Here is a 22,438-nt window from a genome sequence, read left to right on the forward strand (position 1 = left end):
AGGGGGAGTAATGCGTTGTAACTATTCTTGGCAAACAACAGCTAGACACAGTGCCTTCCCAGAGTCTTATTGTCACCGTGAGGTCGCCAGGAAACTTGTGCTCTAATGGGGGATGCTGCACAGAATTTCTGGCGACAGACAAACTGTTGTTTGTAAAGAAATAGTTGGAGCGCATAGCTTCTCCATTTTTACATTTCTGTTTATGTAGAGATTAAACAACCAAGAGACAATGTGCTAGTTGGTGATCTTTAGAGGAGCTGGTAGATGTGTTTTTGTACAAGCTGTTTCCCTCTGCTTCCAATGTTTATGCTAAGCTAGGCTAATCGACTTTCAGCTCCAGCTCTATACTTAACACACAGGCATTGGACAAGTATTGATCTTCTCATCTCACTCAGAAAAAAAGTGAATGTGTATTTTCCAAAATGTTGATGTATTCCTTTAATATTGAGTATCTGTCCATATTGAGTCTTATATGATGACAATCTGATGATATATATACCCGAGAAGATATAGATTTCTTAACCATCAAAAATTTTGCCATACTGTTTCTACTGTAGTATCTCTCCCTCTAAAATCACTGGTAGTATTGGACCATTGTATGCAATGTTGCAAACCATTGAGCAGGACTCCGCCCCCAGCCCCCAGTAACCAGAAACTATCTGGTTACTAGGGGGTGGGGGAGGCTGTGTCTGTGCCTAGGGAATCAGTGTCTCAATCTATTCATGGTGTGTGTGTGTGTGTTAACGTACAGACCTGCAAGAAGATGCGTCCTATGCCACTGAGTAGCTGTACTTTCTGCTGGGGTTCATAATGGATGATGGAGTGATAGGTCTCCACAGCCAGAACATAGTCCTGAGAGAGAGAGAGAGAGAGAGAGAGAGATTAATGAGAAAAAGAGGTAAAGAAAAATACGAAAGTGAAAATGGAGGGCAATGGACAGAAGTTAGAAGCGAGTAAGGTAAAGCGAGGTTAACAGTAGGAGGTAGAGACAGGTGGAGGGCGAGCGAGGTAAAGAAGAGCAGAGTTGAGTATTTCCGGGCGATGTGACCCTCCTCCCACCTCCACACTGCACTGCTACTCATCGCTCACATGGTGACTGGACTGCTGAGCAGGGCGACGGAGAGAGGTCAGTGAGGTGTGTGCGTGTGTGTAGAGAGTGTGTGTACTGGGCACATGTGCATGTACATGTGTATTACGGTATAGTTTTTTGTTTTGTTTTATGATTGCTCTGGCTCAGTTTTCAGAGTGTCCACAACTCTTAACAAAACTAGACTTAGAATCTTATACAGCATGCAAAACAAAACAATGAACTGATCCTACTACTGTGTATGCAAAGGCTGGGAAGTCTTATTCCTCTGTGCCATAGAGCTCCTTTGTTGTCCAAAAACTATTAAAAACAATCAATGAGCCACACTGAAGCACTGGGTGATATGTTCCTTCATTACCATGAACCACTGTAGTTTATTTTGACTCGATCCCACATACACCGTCCTGCCAACCCAAATACTCACTGGAGCACCAAATGTAGATTATTCTGCTGCTTAGAAAAATCCTCAACAAATGGATTACTTTGAGTAGCAGTTGCTAAAAACTACAGTGCCCAGCTGTTTTAGGAATTTACTGAGTTTTTTTTATTCAAATGAAACTATATATTTGTGAGCCGTTTTTTTTTTTTTTTAGAGATTTCAGTAGGAACTAGTGATCTTAGAGCTGAGTGCCACAGAAAGGGTAGGAAAATCAGAAAGTATTGAAAGTAGGACTAACACATTGTTGGTTTCTGTCTTTTAACCTTCTGAGACCCACATTAAGACCTTTCCATTTTTGCATATCTTTGTGTTTTGCCTTATAAAGTTGTCTTTTTTTTTTTACAGTATCAAGTTTCAACATCCCCAGAATCAGCACAACCTCAGATAATGATATGTGTCACTCACTCAAGACTTCTATACACTATAACAGGGGATATTAGCCCATAAAAAATACTTATTTTATTGAAAACAGCACTGCAAACCATAATATTGAAAGAAAAACTCAAACGAGAAAGTTGCACACATGAGTTATGCCTATTCTTTGGGCATTGTCCATGGGTGTTTTTGGCCAAGAATTGTCATTGTTTTCCCTGCCAATGCATATCTCTAAATATCATGGCAGTTTCTCCTTCCACTCTGCTGGTGGCCCACCTCGTCAGCATCCACACTATAACATATGAAAATAAATAAATAAAGCTACTATTTCACTGGGTAATAATAATTACTCAAAGGCTGTTCAAAACAGACCCAAACACACACTTCCCCAGTAGCCTAGACCTCCTGTACCCATCAAAACACACACATTCTGGAGGGATTTAAATGACTAAAATAATAATAGGTTTATTTATATAGCTATATACTGTAAAATAGTTTACAGTTGTACTTGGTTTATTTCACATAATATTTACTTCCACCTTTTACTATTCTAGTCTGTTTATTTTACATACTTTACTTTACCATGCTATAATGATCAGTACTGCTTACAGGGAAAACACACACACAGTTATAATTATAGATACTGTAGGTCTGTCTGAATAGCTAGAAGTGCAAATGATGTCGTAGTGCCCAAAATCACATTTTTCTACTCTGTAGCCTACATAATTTGGATAATTTCATAATAGCATTACTTACTCCCTCATAAGGATCTGTCCCATCTCCAAAACTCCTCTCGTTCTCAGGACTTAGGCGCAGAGTCGTCTGCATTTTCCTCTACTTCTTTACTTTGAAAAATCAGCTCCAAAGCCTCAGCTGTACTATAATTCTTTCTTCTCTTCGCCATATCTTTTTCTGTCACTACGATAAAACTTTGACAACTTCTCTTCTCTACTTTGAGTTCAGAAAAATCCTCTGTCTCCCATTAGAAAACCAGCTCACAGCCAAGCCTCTGAATCAGACACTCCGATTGGCTGTGACCTCACCCGCTGGAGCCAATAGGAGTGTCCGACTCAGAAACGTGACTCTTACACTCTGTACGTCACCAACAAAGATGGTGGATGAGAATTGATCGACAAACATACAGAAAGAATAAGCAATGCACCAGGCAAAAGGTGAGACTATCCACATCTTTAGTTTTATCGTCTGAAGTAAACGACTCACAAGGACAAACATAGCAAGCCCAGTAGTCCTAGCTCAAACCACTGAGGAGTGATGATGCTCTAAAGACATGATATTTGGGATCATATATGCCCCTGCGGGTCTTTAACGCGGGGGCATATCTAGAACAACACCAGCCTAATAACTACTAATTTAACTACAAATGAACACACATTATTATTGTAGAACATTTTCAATGCATGCAGTAGATTTACGATTTTTCCCCCTCGCTTTTGAGGCAGGTATTGGTTTACATGAATTTTTCACATAGTGTAAAAATAAATTTGCAGACTCTCGAGACTTGCTTAAGTTGTGTTCCATCACAATGAACATCATGTTTACCTTATTGTTGTTCCAATATAGAAATGTGTGCGCGTTTCCTCTCATAGATAATAAAACTGTGGACTTAACATTCACAGCGATGGACTACACAACCCAAGTTTCAAGAATCAGCCATTTAATTTTCATACAATACAGTAATGAATAGAAACTAGTTGTTGCCTGAAAGATATATATAAAAAAAAATATTTTAAAAATCTGAAACACTTAAGCATGGTTTGCTCAACAGTCAAACAGTAATAAAAAGTATTTAGGATTTGTAGTAAATGCGCTAGAACATGTAAAATCACTGGTATGGTCCTTTAAATGTGAGGGTTTGAGATACTGAAACTAAAATTGAGCCAAAGCAACTGAAAAATACAGTAATCTCAATTCTCACCAACAGATGGCACTGTGGTTCTCTCTAGAGTCTGATCCAAATCTACACCCCAACCGCTCTCTCTCATCCGCTCTCTCTCTCTCTCTCTCGTTCTCTCTCTCTCTGACCAAGAATCCAATTAGTGGTCAGTCTGGGGGGATTTCACTGTGAATCCTCCAACAGCCTGGCATCAGAGATCTCTGAGTCTCACACACACACACACACACACACACACACACACACACACACACACACACACTCCCTCTTGCAGACACACATCCAGGCAGACTCAAGATACGCATACAGGGATACATTCACTCCAACACACCATGACACACAAACTTGAGCAGAGAAACACACACACATACCTTCATCAGCAGCAGACAGTTGGCCATGGAGTACATGACCCGGCTGAGGCGAGACCTCCACAGCTTAAGAGACACTAAAACCAGGGAGAGAAGAAAAAGACAGAAAGAGGGTTTATTTCCTAAAGGACTTCCTATTTTCATTCCACCTGCTTTTTTGGGCGTCCCCCTTACATAACCCTTTTTCCCCCCACTCTTCCATCCTTCACTCTTATCCCTCCATCCCTCTCATTACACCTCTCCTCTCCCCCTCTCCATCCCCTCCACACCAGGGTTTATTTTAAGGCGAGGTGGTGAGGAAGACACTGCGGCACACTCCGCTTTCCTCTTTTCCCTCAGACAGTAAGCCCTGTGAAAGAGCTTGTGTGCAGGCCTATTAGTATTCATTGCTGCACACGTGTGTGTTTGTGCATGTGTGTTGGAGAGAGAGCTAATCACTCAGTAGGGGTCTGATGTGTGAAGGCAAGGCCCTGCGTTATTGACTTGACTGTCGACTGTCTGCGTGGGCAGAGAGAGGAGAGACAGAGGGCACAGCTATTACACTGCTTTTAGAAGGGGGAGAAACTGGCAGAACCGGCGCACCCTCACACATACATTTGTACATGCATCACCCTGCCAATTTTCCCAATTATAACCAAGTGTCTTGGTACACTTAGCTCAACTTCACCAAGTGGCTTCTTGTTGTTCATCGCCCTGAATTAGCTGATTTAATGGCTTTTAGTCACTTTTAACAAAAAAACAAAAAGAAAAAAAAAACTGACAAACAGCCTTTGGAAAAGTTGCTAAATTAGTGGTTGCAGGACTTACAAACAGGACTCAGAGAACATTGCATTAAGATGTATTGCTGTGTTAAAGTCTGAGAGAAGAGAAGAATAGATGAAGTCTATGACCATCAGGTTGTGTGGAGGTGTGTCTACCTAAAACCGGTGAATTTCAGATAAAAAGGTACTTGCGTATTTCCCCAGCACACTTGTGCAGATGTGAGTAGATTGGATAGGATTGATCTGTATTGATCTGCTTGGTGTGAAGGGCTGGGGAGACCATTTGATATTCAGCACGAGTACCGAAGCAGTGAGGTGCTAAAAACTTTTAGAGCACTGCATTAGTGCGTTTGTGTGGCTGAAAGTGTGGGTATGTGTGGCAGAGGTATGCTGCAGTCCTGCACCAGGTGTGCCTCTGCCTCAGTGGTTGTGTGTGTGTAATACCCACTGGGGCCTATGACCTCACTCTCCTCCCACAGTGTGATGCAGTCTGGTACTGGGGCCAGGTCTGTAGCCAAATGTCTTTGTGTGTGAGCGTGTGTGAGCATGTGTGTGTGTGTGTGTGCTTACCTTGCCTGTTCTCCTGTGTTAGGGTGATCATGCTGCCATCCTCAGCCAAGCCTTTCTCCAAGTTCTCCAGAATCTGTTAACGGATGACAGAGGGGGAAGTTGCTTCACTGCCAGTGCTGAAGGCTTTTTTATGTGTGTGTATTAGAATCTGCATATTCCCTCTAAAATCCAACCATATTTGGCTGTTTACACAGGTGGGCTAAGGGATTGGTATGGCTAATGTGCTTTTCTGTGGGTGTGTAGTTTTATTGTGTGAATACTACCGAGTATGCATATCTTTATGTTCATCCAGAGGCTGTGTTCGTGTGTGTGTGTGTGTGTGTGTGTTACTAACAGCGAGGCAGACAGTTTTGAGATTGTGCAGGCGGTCCAGAGCCTCCTGGGGCTTGGCCAGGTACTGGGGAAGCTCGGCATGCAGCAGCCTCATGGAGAACGGCACCATGGAGCCTGGACAGGAGGTAGGGAAGGGGAGGGAGGACAAGAAGAAAACAGGAGACGGAGGGAGAAAATGTGTGAGGGAAAGGGGAAAATAAGAAACAGGGTGGGATGAGGACATAGCAGGAGAGAGAGGGGGAAAAAAAGACAAAAGAGAGGGAAGGCGGAGAGAGACAGAAAGACACAGAGTGCGAGATGAGAATATAAACCCATCCACCCACACGCAGACTGCACACAGCCCTGGAGGCAGGAACCTACAGATGGCACTGAGCTACGTATGGCTGCTTATTAAACCCTCTCATCTCTCTCTCTCTGTGTGCTGCACAGCTCCATCACTCATCTTTTTGCCTCATCCCTCTGTCTCTCTCTGCCTCTACATCATTCACACTGTCTCACACACACCGAGTCACACATATCCCTGAGGAAAAGCCTATATTCAGGTGAGTCCCCGGGCTTTGATCAGGGTCTCTTTGATATTGTCATCAGATCTGAAGCTCAGCTAGCTGGTCCATCTTTGGCTGCTGCTTCTGTCTATGTATCTCAATTTCTATCTCTCTTGTCTATCTGCTTGTGCTTTCTATCTAACCCATCTACAGTGCAAAATACACACTCATTTTCCCCATTTACCCTAGCGTCTCCATTACTGCCCTCTGTTACATCATTTTATCTTCATTCTGACTAGACAGCGCTCTCTCTTGGGTTAATTCTTTGTTCTGTCTCTCTTGGGTGCAAGTTTAATCAGCTTAAAATTAAGACTTTTAATACATTAACAGTGTCAGAATTAAGTGTTCATAACCGGGAAGGAAAACAACCCATGAAACCACAACATTATAAAGACCTCAAAAATAAAATGTAGCTAATTTAGGAAGCTGTCACATTAGCTGTGTCGCACCATCCAATTTTCTATAACTCTCTACCAGATTATAAAGTGGCAAAGTTGATGGTACAAATATGTTTCTTGAATAAACTGTTAACTTATTCTCCAGCAAGTTAACTGGTAGTTAGCAAGCCAACAGCAACTAGCTATTGTGGCTTATTGTGGGCTATGCCAGCTGCAGAAGTTTGCTTACCATCCCTGCAAGCAAATAGTCATAAGCGGAGCCATAGCTATCACTGAGAATCCCTCAGTAATAGTGTTGTGAATTTGGGGGGTTATTCTACATGTTTGATTTTTTAAAGCTGATTTGAATATTTTTTTCTTTTGTATTAGGAAATGTGACCATTTTTAGGAAAAAAATAAATAAGTCAAAATAAAAAAGGGATTTAGTATTCATCAAAATTATATACCTGACAGTGCAGAGAAGGCTTTGAAACTAAATTTAGACCATAATGTGGACAGATAAGATGTATAGAAAATGTAATTTAACAGTTAAACTAATAAATAAAAGTGTTTTTAGAAAATAGTTTGTCGAGTTTGGTTGGTGGCTGATCAAATTTCTTGAGTGGGTGCGGTTCTGCTGGAATTTGGACATATGAACTCAGGATTTCCAAAATCCTTGCTCAACGTCGAACATTGAACTCAGTTGGTGGCAGATGGGTGTCGCCTGGTCGGGGCATTTAGGGCTGTAGCCCCGAAGATTGTTTCTTTAGCCCTGAATAATTCTCCATTTTGAGCGGTTTGTCACTAAAGAAGACGTTTCAAGCTTTTGGCCGATTTTTGTGATTTTATTTTGCTAATTTAATGGTCTGCCTCAGAAGAACGAGTGAGAGCCATTGCTCAGTGACAGACTCTCGTTCAGCAAGCTAAACCAGTAGCACAAAGAGGCCAGCAACGGCAGAGAGAGTCAGCGGGGAAAAACAGCATGTAGAGCCAGAATATTTTCACATATATCTCGGTGAATTAAGGGTTTATTTTGACCAAACCAGAGTTGGTGATTGTTGTAACAGTGGAAAGACTCAAGGACACTGTATAGTGTAAAAAAAGTTGGAAAAAGTGAGAGTAAAAAAGGGACAAAAAACATTACTGTCAGAGGCTCTAATGGGTTAAGTTTGTTAAATGGAAGATTGAGGCATCTGTTAAAACTAGAGCTTCTGTGGATTCAGTAGATACTGCTAATAGCTCCATATTAAATACCAGTTTTGAAGTGCACAGGGTATCTGTCATCATTTATGAATTTCCCTGTTGGTAACTGAGTCATCTTTAGTAACAGTTCCCCTGTACTGTAATTACCTTATCTGTAGTGTGTAGTATACAGTATAGATGTTGTGTTAGGTGTAGAAAGTAGTCTTTAGATAAGTGTAATAATACAAGTATTATGTTTGTTCATTTTGTCATTGACCACCACAAAATATATTGCAAATTAAGTAGCAGACTAGTAAATAGCAGAACTGTAGTGAAGAGCAGACTCTAGGTCTTGAGAAAGTAGTAAGTAGCTAGTATATATTAAATGTCATTATTAATGTTAGTATCTGTTTTAACTTCTCAGGTCAGCCAGCAGCACGAGAGGACAGGCAGCCAACACAGCAAACAGGCAGAAAATAACTGACAGTGAATACAGAGAAACGAGCAGCACGAGAGGACAGGCAGCCAACACAGCAAACAGGCAGAAAATAACTGACAGTGAATACAGAGAAACGAGCAGCACGAGAGGACAGGCAGCCAACACAGCGAACAGCAGTAGTCATACAGTGAAGTAAAAATATTAATTAATATTAATTTAATTTAGGCAGTAGTGTTCTAGGTAAAATAGCAGAATCAGAATCAGGTTTATTGCCAAGTAGGTTTACACATACAAGGTATTTGCTTTAGTATATTGGTGCATAACAATAAACATAGTAAGTAGAAAATATAAAGAAAGATAAAACAAGTACTGTAAGTCACAAAGCATAAATAGAAAATATAAATTTGACAATAAGATATGAAAAATTATTATAAAAAAATAAACGAGTATGTACAATATGACTATATGGTTATTTAAATGAAAGAGCTGTACAGTTTGTGCAGGGATGTGCAAAACATTTACCAGGGAATGTGCAAATTCACAGTATGAAGTTTAAAGATTATTTGCTATGTGCAAGATAGACGCTGCAGTCTGCCCTTGTCCTTGGCAGTGGCAGCAGCGTACCAGATTGTGATGGAGGAGGTGAGGATGGACTCAGTGTTGGCAGTGTAGAAGTGCACCATCATTGTCTTTGCAGGTTGAACTTCTTCAGCTGCTGCAGGAAGTACATCCTCTGCTGTGCTTTCTAGGTGAGGAAGCTGATGTTCAGCTCCCGCTTCCTCCAGGGCATCATCATCCTGGGTGATGATGGTGCCCAGAAGGTGGAAGGACTCCACAGTGTCGACTGTGGAGTCACACAGGGTGATGGGGGCGGGTGGGGCTGTAATCCATAACCATCTCCACTGTTTTAAGAGTTGTTCTGACTGCACCAGATTACCAAATGGTCAATCTCCCAACATGAGATGAGCCCAATGAGGGTGGTCTTGAAGCCTTGAAGGGATCTGGTGCTGATGGCCCGGGAGTCAGAGACATATTTTCCAAGCCTCACATGCTGCCTCCTGTCAGACAGGAAGTCTGTGATCCACCTGCAGGGGGAGTCAGGCACACTCAGCTGGGAGAGCTTGTCCTGCAGAAGAGCTGGGATGATGGTATTAAAAGCAGAGCTGAAATCCACAAACAGGATCCTGGCATAGGTTCCTGAGGAGTCCAGGTGCTGGAGGATGAAGTGGAGGGCCATGTTTACAGCATAGTCTACAGACCTGTTGGCTCTGTAGGCAAACTGCATGGGGTCCAGGAGAGGGTCAGTGATGGATTTGAGGTTTGACAGCACAAGGCACACTAAACCTGTCTCCACTCCTAAATGCTTCCTCCTTTTCCAACCATAGCTGTCTTGAGTTTTGCTGTGAACTCATCCAGACTGTTGGTAGCATCCCAGTCAGTACAGTCCAAGCATGCACGAAGGTCCTCCATAGCTTCACTGTTCCACTGCTTTGATATCCTCACAACAGGTTTACAGAGCTTTAATTTCTGCCTGTATGCAGGAATCAGGTGAGTGTCTCAGTGCAGTGCGGGGGACAGCGTGATAGGCACTGTTGATTGTTCTGTTTGGCATCTTCCTATCTTCTAAGAACTTTAGATTCAATTTCAAACATTTAAACACTCTCAGGGCTTGGACTTGCACTAGCTGTCTGCCTCAGTATATTAATACATTTCCCCAGTCTAGTCTGCATGTCCATCTTTTTGTCTGTCTGACATTAAACCAGCTGACTCTGACTTTCAAGTGCAGAGACCGATACTCTTTCATCCAGCTGATGAATAAAAGCACGGAACCCTTGTCAAAGAAGCTGGGAAGGTTAGCATTTGACCACAAGTTCATTTTATTCAACCTGTGAGAAGACTGATGCATCTCTCTCTTACTTTGAATTATTTTATTGATTAAAACATAAAAGGAATCAAGATTGAAAGTAAAGTATGAAGATAAACCTTTAAAAAGGACATGAATGAATGCTACTTATCATGTATGTGGCATTCAGGTCTTAATATTTCTGAGTCCAAATTGGACTCAACTTTTCATTTGGCAAACAAATTAATAACTGACAAACATTGATTCCTTTTCTAGCACTCAGTCGATTCGAATTCTTCGGAGAGTGATACATGGGCAGCCGTCACTTAAGGCGTTCAAAGAGTGTGATCATGGGTAATAGATAGTCAATTCAAGCGTTGGGCCGGAGAAATGTTCAACTTCTGATGCCACACTACACAACTCGTGCCAGTTTGTTTGCGAGCACCTAGCAGGGCACCAAGTGTTTAAATTGAGCAATGGAAAGTCAATCGGTCGCTCTCTTTAGAAGGCTGTACGGTGTAGCTTCAAGTGTGCTTTTTTTTTGTAAGAGTGTGTGTGTGTGGTGTGTGCGTGTACAGCTGTGTCTCTGCTACTGACTTCACTGTGGTAGCCCGAGGGGTGAAGCAGATCCAAAGTAATGGGAATACATTACAGAGCAATTCATGCAGTGTAAAAAGAGGAAAAACAAAACCAAAGAACTGCAGGAGACAAGTAGAGTTGTTGGAGCTTCTCGATGATACAGTCTAATATCAAGCTCCTGGCAGAAACTTTCCTTTGAATATTTAATAGGACAGTGGTGGTATGCTTGTGTATCCTAAAAATGTGGGTAAAATGCAAAATCCTTTTAGAGAGCAGGCTAATAACACATTCAAAACTCGCAGATAAGAGTTTCAGAGCAGCTTTTCAGCACTATCATGAATGAATACTATTCAACCTTCAGTCAGCTTTCAGAGAGAATTCATAAAGCAGCTTTTGGACATATGAAATATGAAAAGAAATATGAAATGATGCATGATTTTACAATGCAAGAGTTTCTATATAAATTTTTTTTGTGATCAATACCAAAAATGCTCTTCAAAAGGTTACTAATAATGACCTCAAAGGACAGAGGATGGTTAGGTTTTATACAAGCTGAATGTGTGTGTGTGTATACCTCTCCTCCCAGGGTAAACAGTGGGGTAGTACTCATAGTAGAGGTCTGGTTGATCCAGGTTGCCAAAAGGCTCAAACTCCAGCTCAGCGTTTTGGAAGAGGTTCAGCTTGGTTAGGAGTGCCAGCCGCACAAACCAGAGCTGGAACACACACACACACACACACACACACACACACACACTCTCTGTTTGTTGAAAGTAAAAAACAATCAAATATTTCAAGTGCAAAAAAACATAAAATAGACTATGTCAATGTGGTTCTCTGTGTCTGTCTTTTGTCTCAAACGTCCTTAAGTTGTCCAAAAACTGTAAATAATTTGCTGTTAGTTTGCTCAAAAACCAATTATGTAATAACTTGCTCAATAATGTAATAAAATGGTTTGACTTTCATTTTATAGTCATAACATTTCTATTTATAATGTATTTATTAAATAATCCTTAGTTTTTACATTATTCAAGAATGACATTATGGGGTTGCAATCCTGATAGAGCCAAACCAATTGACTGGTGATTGGATTTTTGAGGCCAATACTGATATTGATATCAAAAGACTAAAAAATATCTGATGATATAATGTTCAATAATCATTTTTTAACATAACATGTAACATAAACAAACTGTTTTCACAAAGATGCCTTAAATTTGGTTATTAAAGAATTGTTACCAAGATATGTACTGAACGGAATATTTTATAGTTAAATTATTAAAATTAATACAATTGTCAAATATAACAATACATTTTAAACAGTAAACATCACTATGTACAAAGGCCTAGGGCTCACAGGGCCATGTAGGTTTGGATTTTGTTTTCCCTTAATAATAACAACCTTCATTTAAAAACTGCATTTTGTGTTTACTTGTGTTATCTTCGACTAATATTTAAATTAGTTTGATGTTCTGAAACATTTAAATGTGACAAACATGCAAGAAAATAAGAAATCAAGAAGGGGGCAAACACTTTTTCACACCACTGTATGTATATGCTGTGTAGAGCTTCTTCACATCTGGAGGGCACAGGTTGTTCCAGGACCATCTTGTGTAAATTCTCATGAACTTTTGACAGCACACAGCCAATATATGCACTTTGACGTAAGCCCAGGCACATACAGTTGTATCCTGATGTGATAGAGTTGGGGATGAACTACCTATCACCTACGACAACAACAAGGAAGGATGCAGAAGCTCCGGAGCCACCAAAGAAACTGTTCTCTGGACCCCTGTCTTCACTTTTTAAAAACCACAACACTGGCACCACAATAACACAGACTCTCACATGTTGGTTGGGGCTGCCTTGCTAGTGCAGATGACAGTCTAGCAGAAATTGTAGAGTGGTGTTAGGTGTTTACAGACTAACGTTAAGATGAACTTGGAACTAGGAGAGGACTTCAGGAGGAAACAGGGAGCCTCACGGAAATGTTTTGATTGATATTTAAAGCATGTAGTCTGTGTTCTTCAGTGCATTTTATAGTGCCATCTACATTGTGGAGACAATAAGTTATGAAACAGCATTATGATTTGTATGATTACTTCTATACTGCTTTGAAGGTAGGGAGAAACAATACGTCTAAGGCTTCAGTCGTATAATCTACCGTGCATGCCATCTTGTGTGTTTTTTTAAAAAAATGACCATAATGGCTAAAAACGATGAGTCTAATCTATCTATACATATATTTATATTTATGTAACTTTCTACAGTACTAGCAGCCTGTGAAAGTGCAGTGTAGCGCTAATGTTCTGTGGGCGGAACAGTGGGTGGTAAAAGGTTAACAGTTGCCCAACAGTCATCATCTTGTTATAATGCATATTGCTTTTGGATGAGGTGATACTTTTGTTGACCTTATGGCTAGTTTGGGCAAGCCAGTTAAGGGGGAAAAAAGAGTCATTAATTACATAAAGAAAACAACGACAAACGACAGAAAAAAACTTTTTTAAAAACATCTAAAAAGGACAACATATTTAAAACCTAGACTTCAAAATTGTGCCAGGATGTTTAAGAAAGTAAAATAAACAGTAATATGTAGCAAAAGGCATGGTCGATTCATTTTAGGTCTCATGCACAGAGTCTACCACAGGGGTGGCCTTCTTAATGAGCTTTTACAGCCATCCATCTTCTGGATAGAACTCCACAAACGCAGGCATAACAATGTGCTAGCAGCAACTTAGACAAAATGCATAAAAAGGAAAGTACTGCTAACAACAAAAAATTTCTTGGAATGTCCTTTCTTACAGATGTCTGTTAGTGGTCAAAATTCCACCTAACCTCCTGAAGTGAAACTCAAAAATAATTATATCATCAGTTTGGAAACAAACCAACAAAAAAGAACAAAAAATGTAATGAACTCCTACTCAGTGAAATGGTTATACATTATCAGCGAGGACATTTCATTACATTATTCGTCAAGTGCAAGTACATTATTGGGTTTTATTTTCAACTAAGTGCAAAATTAATTTCATTTTCAAGTGCTATTGGAAATTATTACGTTCTGTAGAACAAGACATGTCTTGGCTTCACTCTCCAACAACCACAAACACACAGAGACACAGACAGATGAACGGATGAATGAAGAGAAAGTCACTGGCGTCTTACCTGCAATGAGTCGGTGGTGTGGGAGGTTGGCTGGCCAGCTTTTCCATATCCCTGACCATGAACAGTCAGTAGCCGGCCCGTCAGATCCACCGCAGCCCGCCAGTTCTTACTGCTCTGCAGGGGAGAAAAGACACAGCACATTGGATCTGAAACACACAAAATGACTGACTGATGGAAACATGGAAGAAGACCTGCGGCTAAAACATAACAATTTGGTTCCGGTTATCATAATCACAAACACACTGAAGAGGACACATCACTAACGAGGTATTACTTAGTATCAACCACCTTGTTTCGAGTATTCAAATGTATTGAACCGCCCACATTTTATCAAGATGCCTTTATTACTATTATCATTGCCTTGGGTCTTATTTTCATAGTTTTGGCTATCATTTCTATCAGTTATGGTAATACTGTATTCACCAAAGTGTTTGCTGAGTTCTGGGAACGTGACAATATCAGAACAACAAGGTCCAACAGGGAAAACATCATTCATTCCAGTTTATTCTGGACCTGGGAAACAGCAGTTTCAAAACAATCTCAACTCAAAGTCCACTTACTTGCTTTCGGCCATATCATAGTCCTCAGCACTAGATTGAGTTTCATCAGTTGCAATGGATATGCAGATGTTCAAACATCACATCATTCTAAGCACCCCTGAGGCTGTGCCTGAAATCACTATATTCACTATCCACCATTTTATTTGAGTGTGAGAATTCTGAATGTGAAATGTATGCTCTATATCAGGCCTATTCAACTAGCGGCCCTTTTGAATTTTTCTATGGCCCGCAAGATATGATAAATAAAACTAAGGTACATATCTCTGAGCTACTTTGAGACATCAGAACCACAGACTGTATGATCTATACCAATATGGTATTGGTTATGTCACTGTGCTGTGATTGGCTCGCACGTGCCATTCGCTCAATCAAGCCTCACGTTGCACTTTGGGCTGGTGTGCCACAGAGAAACTCACATTAGTTAAGCTAACAACAAGCTTCAAAATGTCTCTTTCGAAGCCAAAGAGACACAGAGTTGATTGTGAAAATCACCAATTGTGCAATGAACACATTTCTGTTATGAAAGAATACAACGTGAAGAGGCACTACAAGTTAAATCATGGCTTGTTTTCTGCCAGTTTTCCTGAGGGCTCGGAGGAACGGAGAAGGAAATTACAGGCACTGCTAGTATCTTTTCAACAGAGTCAAGTGGCGCTTGGTCGCTTTTGCACTGAACAAGAGAGCCGTTATAGCATCCCTGCATGTAGCCTGGACACTAACCAGACAGAAGAGCCTTTTACCGTGGTGGAAACTGTTAAGGACTGCATGCTTGCTGTCATTGATGAAGTGGTTGTTGACGAAAAAGTTAAGCAAAGCGTCACTTCATCCATTAAAAAAAGTGCCTCTCTCGTACACATCAAGTCTTCACAGAGTGGAACTACTTGATGTCTCAAGAAAGCTTTTGGAAAACCTTCGAAAAGCAGAGGTTATGTTTATCGCTGTGGACAAATCAACCGATTGTACCAACATGGCCCAGCTATGCATCAATGTCAGGTTTTCTGACAGAGTCCGCTTTCGGGAAGAAGTTCTGGAGCTTATACCGTTGGAAGGACACACTACAGGTGAGGTGATTTTTCAAAAGTTTGTCTCGTTTTTTGTGTGCAAAGCTCAGTGGTGATCTGAAAAACACCATGGACACTGTCATTAACATTGTGAATTTCATTCGCTCTATCCGTCTGCTGCATGCTGACACATTTGTCAAACACACTGACTTATTCGTCCATAATGATGTCAGATGGCTCAGCAAAGGAAAGGTTCTGGACCGTTTCTGTGAACTCTGCCAGGAGATTGGGTCTTTCCTTTGCACGTGTAAACACAAACGAGCAACAAACCTTTTGGAACACATGTTGGATGAACAGTTTCTGGCAGAATTCTACTTTCTGTGTGATATTTTTGGACACTTGAACACTGTAAATCTCAAAGTACAGGGGCGAGAAAAGTCTATCGCTGATTTGGTTGAGAGGCTTTGTGCCTTCAAGACAAAGCTAATGATTTTAACAACATAATGGCAACAAAATTGCTGCACTTCCCACAACTCTGTGCATTCATGAGCACAGCACCTGGGGCACACATAACACCCGTCATGACAGACTTTGACAAAACTGACTGAGAACTTTACTGAGAGATTCCAAAGCTTCAGCATTCCCATTGAGTTTGCTCGTGACCCGTTTTCCAGCAAACCTGAGACTTATGAGTAAAAGCAAAAGAGGTCATGTCTTATATTGATGAGAGCATCTTTCAGATAGAATTGGTTGATGTGCAGTCATCCTTTTTCTTTAAAACAGCACTTGCAGTCTGAGGGTGCAATGGACTTTTGGTCTAACCATGTTAGCCAATATCAGTACCCCATGATAAGGAAAGTGGCCTTGCTAATACTGACAATGTTTCAATCTACGTATACTTGTGAGTCTAGCTTTTCTCATATGAAGGCCATCAAAACAAGGGCATGTTGTTCCATGACCAATGAGAAGTTGTATGAGTGTCTCAGGATTGCCCTTACTACTTATGAGCCAAAATATGTTGAAATAGCAAAATCAAGGTAGTGTAATTTCTCTCACTGACTCAAAGAGGCTCAAAATGACAGAAGTCTAATGTAAATCACCTGATTAAGGCATATAATGCTATCTTAGTGAAAATGCAAAGACTACAGATCGGTTTTATGATGATTCAAGCAGGCTTGTTTATTGTTGGTCTGGATACTGTTTTACTGTTTTCACCTTTAACAAATTTGGATATGGATCTACTATAAACACCTTATGTCTGCTTGGAATTGTTTTTGACAGTATGAACAGGCCATTTATTGTTAGTCTGATGGCTACTGTTTTACTGTGTTCATCTTGCATTTAGCATTTATGGATATGGACCTGCTATAAGCTCCTTATGTATGCTTGGAAGTGTTGTTGAGGATATTATAATCAGGTCTACTTAGTGTTGGTCTGATGGATACTGTTTTACTATATTCATCTTGTTTTCTACATTTGTGGATATGGGTCTGTCAGAAAAACACCTCATGTCTCCTAGTTTTTTTGTGTCAAGCCTTGTAACCATAGCTTTCCTACTTTTTTGTATGGACTGGCTGCTGTCTGGAATTGATTACGATACCATTAAAGTGAAAGAAAAGGGATGCATGGACTAGTTCATTCCATGTAGTAATATATCTATTAACATTATACTGTAGTTGTGCAAGAGTTATTTGTAGCCATTAATTGACAAAGTATTCTGTGTGGCCCACAAACCCCCAGTGATTTTCCTATTTGGCCCACTTGCTATTGAAGTTGAATAGCCCTGCTCTATATAGTGGCATCAAAAAAGTACTGTCAATGGCATGTACACTCCTTTCCGATAACAATCCCACAATGCAGTGCGTCATTTTTCATACATTTGAAAATTACAGTTGTTGTGACACTACAGCTGTCAGTAATGATGCAAAATGATGATGATTCATCAGTGTCTGAAATCTCAATTTACTGCTCACTAGAGAGTAAACAATTGAGTGTCTCTTACTGTATATAGGAAACAAAAAAGTGAATGAAGAAGTGATTTCAGACACAGTCTAGGACTCCTCATCAACTGTTGAGATTTAGTGTCATGCTCAACTTTTAAGGCAACATAAACGAGAAATCCTAGAAGTGCTCAGAATAATGGAAAGTTCCCTGTAAACTGAGCAAACTTCATCTGCTGATGGAGACCATGAAATATGGTCGAAAGCTCTTGAACAAGAGAGAAAGTGGACATTGAGTTGTCTACAACCTGTTTACAACCGGTCAGACAATCAGACAGGCTGTAAAAATGCCAAAAGTTTAGACAGGCTATCTAAACCACTTTATTTGGAGGTAAACCCAACCCAATAATTCCTCACTGTACTACTGTATGTACAACTACGGCATATACAGTTGGTCAAAGTTGAACCTAATGGATGGAACTGTAGTCCTAATGGTTGATGGGAGGTTTACAATGGACAGTTTGGGTAATAATTTTACTGTTTGCCTTTGTTTAGCTAACCTTGGGGTTTGTTTACAACCAGTCTGATTATCTGCCTGCTCATGTAGAGCTGCAACTAACAATTATTTTCATTATAATCTATCGATTATTTATATTCATTAATGATGATGCTGATGTTTAGTCTATAGAATGTCTGAAAATAGTGAAAAATGCCCTTTACAATTTCTCAGAGCCCAAGGTGACGTCTTCATATTGCCTATTTTGTCCAACAGTCCAAAACCGAAATATATTTACTTTACAATGATATGAAACAGAGAAGAGCAGAAAAGTCTTCACATTTGAGAAGCTATAACCAAAGAATGTTTGTTTTTGCTTGATAAATGACTTAAACGATATCAATTAATCGCCTATTGATGCTTTTTCTTTCCGAGATCTCAGCAAATAGTTGGTCAGTACAATTTCATTATTACAGATAGGATTTATGGCCAAATCTATAAAAATAATACCCAAGTTGTAATAAACCCAAGTTGAAATATCATGTTCTGCCTTTTCAGAGCTTTTTAAAGTCAAATGAAATCTAATAATTTCAAACCACAAATCCCCAATGGGAAAAACAACACCGAACACATTTGAAAAGAGTGGAAAAGCAGTGCAATAAGACAAAAGCAGGACTTCTGAGATCCAGTGTACAAAAAAAAAAATCTACGGCAAGCTACTTTTTAAGGCCTTGAATTTACAAGAGATTTAGGACAGCTTACATGCAAAAGAAAGGGATGTTCTACTGTCTCACTAATCATCTTATCATCTGATAGTGTCAACTCCAAACTGATAATGTGACATCTAATGCTGCAAAACAAAAGTTAGTACATATGAAATGTGGCGTGTGTGTGTGTGTCTAAGTGTTTACACTGATGTGTAGAACTGCCAGCCATTGAGGCTGGAGGACAGAGCACCCACTCACACAAACACAAGTGAACTTGCACACACACAAACACACACACACACACACACACCTAGATATTAGCAGCATCTGCTTCCGCAGGAGGTGGTGCAATAGGTAAGAGGGGGACAGAGGTAGGAGGGGGTGTAGAGTCACCCCACCCCATCAACACACATGACAAGGTCGGCTCGCTGATTGGTCCTAAGTGCTGTGCCATTCATCACAGCCAGGGAGCTAATTAGGAGAGAGGAAGAGAGGCGGCTACTTTCTTTCTAGTCATCTTTAAACTCATCACCCTTTTCCCACTCTTTTCTCTGCTGTAGCTTCTCCAGTCATCCTCTCTCCTTCCCTTCTTCTTCCCCTCCTCCTTTTTTCTCTTGCCTGCCTTGCTGCCTCTCTCTCCTCCTCAGGATTCTTCACTACTTTCTTCTCCCTCAATCTTGACGCTTCCTCTTCTCTTTCCTCTCCCTCCATCTTCTCCCTACCAACCCTCTGACTCTCTTCTCTTACCGCTGTCATTTCTTTCTCCTCTATTGCTCCTTCCTCACCCCTCCCTCCTTCCATCTCCTCTCCTGCCCTGTGCCAGTTGCTGCGCTGCCTCTGAATCTTCATTAGGGGGGGAAATGAAGCTGAAAACGAGGAGGCAGCCTGGATGGCCAAAAGCAGCTGCAGTCACTCACACACACATATCCTACAGTACGTTACAGTACAATGCTGCCCTGCCACCGGGTATAAGAAGACAGGTGCGCGAGCGTTTGCTTCTAGTCTGCTTGAGATTGGGATACAGCGTGAGTAGGGGAAAAGAGAAATGCCATGTACAGTAGCTGCATTCCCACACACACACACACACACACACACACACACATACAGTTGAGACAGGGCACAGAAGGATAAGGGGTTTCACTTGAGGATAAGCAGGATATGGATGGAAGAAATCTGGCCCACATGTAGTGAAAGAGTGCAGAAGTCAAAGTTGGCCATAGTGGATGGAAGACAAAAAGAAAAAAAAAAAGAAAAGCAGAAACTCTGGGCCTAAAAAGTTGGAAGAAGAAAAAAAGGAGCAGTGGGTGGCAGAGGGAAGAGCAGGAGATGAGGAGAAGAGAGCTGAGGGAGCTGCAGAGAGGCATTGCAAGGAGCCCAAGAGAAAAAACCCCACAAAGCTGGAAAAGTGAACTTCAGCTCAGGCCTTATGTAACGATGCAGAATCGCTGCTACACATAGCTTTATGGTACGATATTATCTTACACCAGCCTATTATATTAGGTCTTGAAACATACCAACCCAAACCAAACATTACCGGCATACAGTAATACAGGAGCTGTCATTTGAGTAGACAGCAGGCAGGCTTATGTTTTGAGAGGCGATCTTCTGTGACCAGAAGGTCACAGGGTCAGTCTCCATTAAAGATAGTATGCGATTGTGAGCGCCCTTGAGCAAGATAATGATGGACGTCTCTGCTCCACTGTCATCTCAAATGGCTGAACCTGAGCTCTGACCCCACTGATGAAAAAAGTGTAAGAACAATCACAGACTGGACTGCGTTAAACATGCTAATCTAACATTTAGAATGTACAGAGTCTTGTCTCCAGCTGTCAGCATAAATTACACTGAAAATCATATTCTATCTTTTCAGTTTCACTGGGTCAACTTTTGTCTAATACCATTTTTCCACAAACCTGGTGTGGGCTTGCTTTAGCCACACTGTGCCATGCCAATCTGTGATCACATGTATTTCCACAACAGGGGATAGCCACACTGAGCCACACTATTGCTGTCCTGCTTAGTAGCAGGGCTGACCGGGGCCAACCCGTGACAGTCTCCTCCCTCAAACCAAGCAGTGTCTTGGCTCAACACATGAGTTAGGTTGGTGACTAGAGAAAATGTAAATAGAAATGTATAGCGCCTTTCTAGTCTTCCGACCACTCAAAGCGCTTCACACACTACATATCACATTCAACCCATTTACACACATTCATACAACAGGTGGGGGAAGCCGGGATTGAACCACCGACCTTCCAATTAGTGGACAACCTGCTCTACCTCCAAGCCACAGTGAGGACATGAAAATAGAAAAACAATAGGCTAATGGTGATTAATAATTTAGTTCAGCTCAAATGACTCTGCATAAGACATAATCAGATCCCCCCCCAAATTAAATGAGGAGGCATTACTATGGTGATTTACTGCCAGTGATATTAAATGAGGAGCTGACTACAGAGGCTTGGTGAAAGAAGTGTGTGTTGGGAATAGGGGAGAAGAGAAGGAATAGGGGAGAAGTCAGATATGACCCCACAGAGTGACAGTGTGGTACGCAAGATGGTTCCCAAGGTAAGTGCTCAAAACCAAGAGCCACTGAGGCAGCTAAACATTTTCGGGAACAGAAGCAAACTGTAGATCTTCACTTGAGCAAGACAAATGAGCAAGATGTGGACAGAGGACAAGTAAGTGAGTGTCACCCATCATGAATATTCACCTATATATAGCTTAAATTTAAAGAGTGTGCATGCCTAAAGCACATACAGCATTACAGAAAACAACTTAATTGATTGCAAATAACAAGTCTGACAAATGTGTGCAATGAAAATGTGCACACATTATGTCTTCTATCTCTCTCTCACACACACAAACACATAATTAGTCTTGTTGTAAGTTTAAAAAGGGTGAGGCCTCTAAAATAAGTTCAGTGCGCCTTTCCTTTGGTGAGTTTAAAAAAAACCCTGCATAACAAAGCTTGATGAACAAACCAACGCCCACTTGTTCTCTCACAAGAACTGAAGTCTCCAGGCTTCCTCACACTAGCTTTGGTTGACACAGGGAGCTCCCCTGCTACATAAAATTAAGCCCCGGCATTTTGGATTACACAGAGGGTGTGGGAAAAAAACATTTGTAATATGCTAAAAGTGCATGCCAGTCACTGCAATGTTGGCTAACTTTACTTTGATGCTTCTGTAGCTGGTCTACAGACACTTGAACCAGGGGACACAATACTGCCCTCAAGCTGGAGGATGGGCTGCTTGGCTACTGTACTGATATTAACTTCACACAGCAGCCATTTTGTCTCCCACAGGCAATCACTGGACTCTTCAAACAGTATCACTGAGAGACTTCGAGACACAAACTGGCATAATATATTATGTGAACACACCATACTAGCTCATGGCTTGTAAGAGAACTCCACATAATACTCCCTAAGATGGTTCAACACAGTTTCCAAGTGATGCTCCTCTGGGTAATCAGTGGTTGGACTGACTAGTGGGCTACTGGATAGCTTTTGAGGGTTTGGTTGTCAACAATAACAGCATGTCCCACTTCCATTTTCCTCTGAAAGAGCTGCTGAAGACTGTGTTCAAGAGAAGTTCTCCCAAAGAGAACGACTCCCAAAGTGCAGCACAAACAGTAAGTTTCCCCAATACTGCAAGACCTGAAGATGATGCTGACCGATTTGTTAAGGTTACTGATTGGCCATCATTTCATCAGTTTTGCTAACATTGTACTTACAAAAGTAGAGATCTGGGAACACAGTGACAT

At 41.0% G+C, this 22,438-nt stretch overlaps 1 protein-coding gene across 4 annotated transcripts in view; it reads right to left on the bottom strand.

The window, feature by feature from the left end:
• The window catches only part of trappc12 (trafficking protein particle complex subunit 12), a 48,324-nt gene that overhangs the window by 12,707 nt on the left and 13,179 nt on the right, over positions 1-22,438 (bottom strand). For all 4 annotated transcript variants that reach the window (XR_006374550.1, XM_044166437.1, XM_044166439.1 and 1 more), the window contains exons 4-9: positions 13,970-14,083; positions 11,385-11,523; positions 5,847-5,959; positions 5,513-5,585; positions 4,185-4,258; positions 754-852 (exon numbers count right to left, since the gene is read on the bottom strand). Coding sequence is in view for 3 of the 4 variants with exons in the window: in XM_044166437.1 (XP_044022372.1) it covers positions 754-852; positions 4,185-4,258; positions 5,513-5,585; positions 5,847-5,959; positions 11,385-11,523; positions 13,970-14,083 (612 nt within the window). In the remaining variant the exon portion in view is untranslated. The remainder of the gene's footprint in view (positions 1-753; positions 853-4,184; positions 4,259-5,512; positions 5,586-5,846; positions 5,960-11,384; positions 11,524-13,969; positions 14,084-22,438) is intronic.

The sequence above is a fragment of the Siniperca chuatsi genome, linkage group LG15 (assembly GCF_020085105.1).
Source record: "Siniperca chuatsi isolate FFG_IHB_CAS linkage group LG15, ASM2008510v1, whole genome shotgun sequence".
In the NCBI taxonomy this organism is placed as follows: domain Eukaryota; kingdom Metazoa; phylum Chordata; class Actinopteri; order Centrarchiformes; family Sinipercidae; genus Siniperca; species Siniperca chuatsi.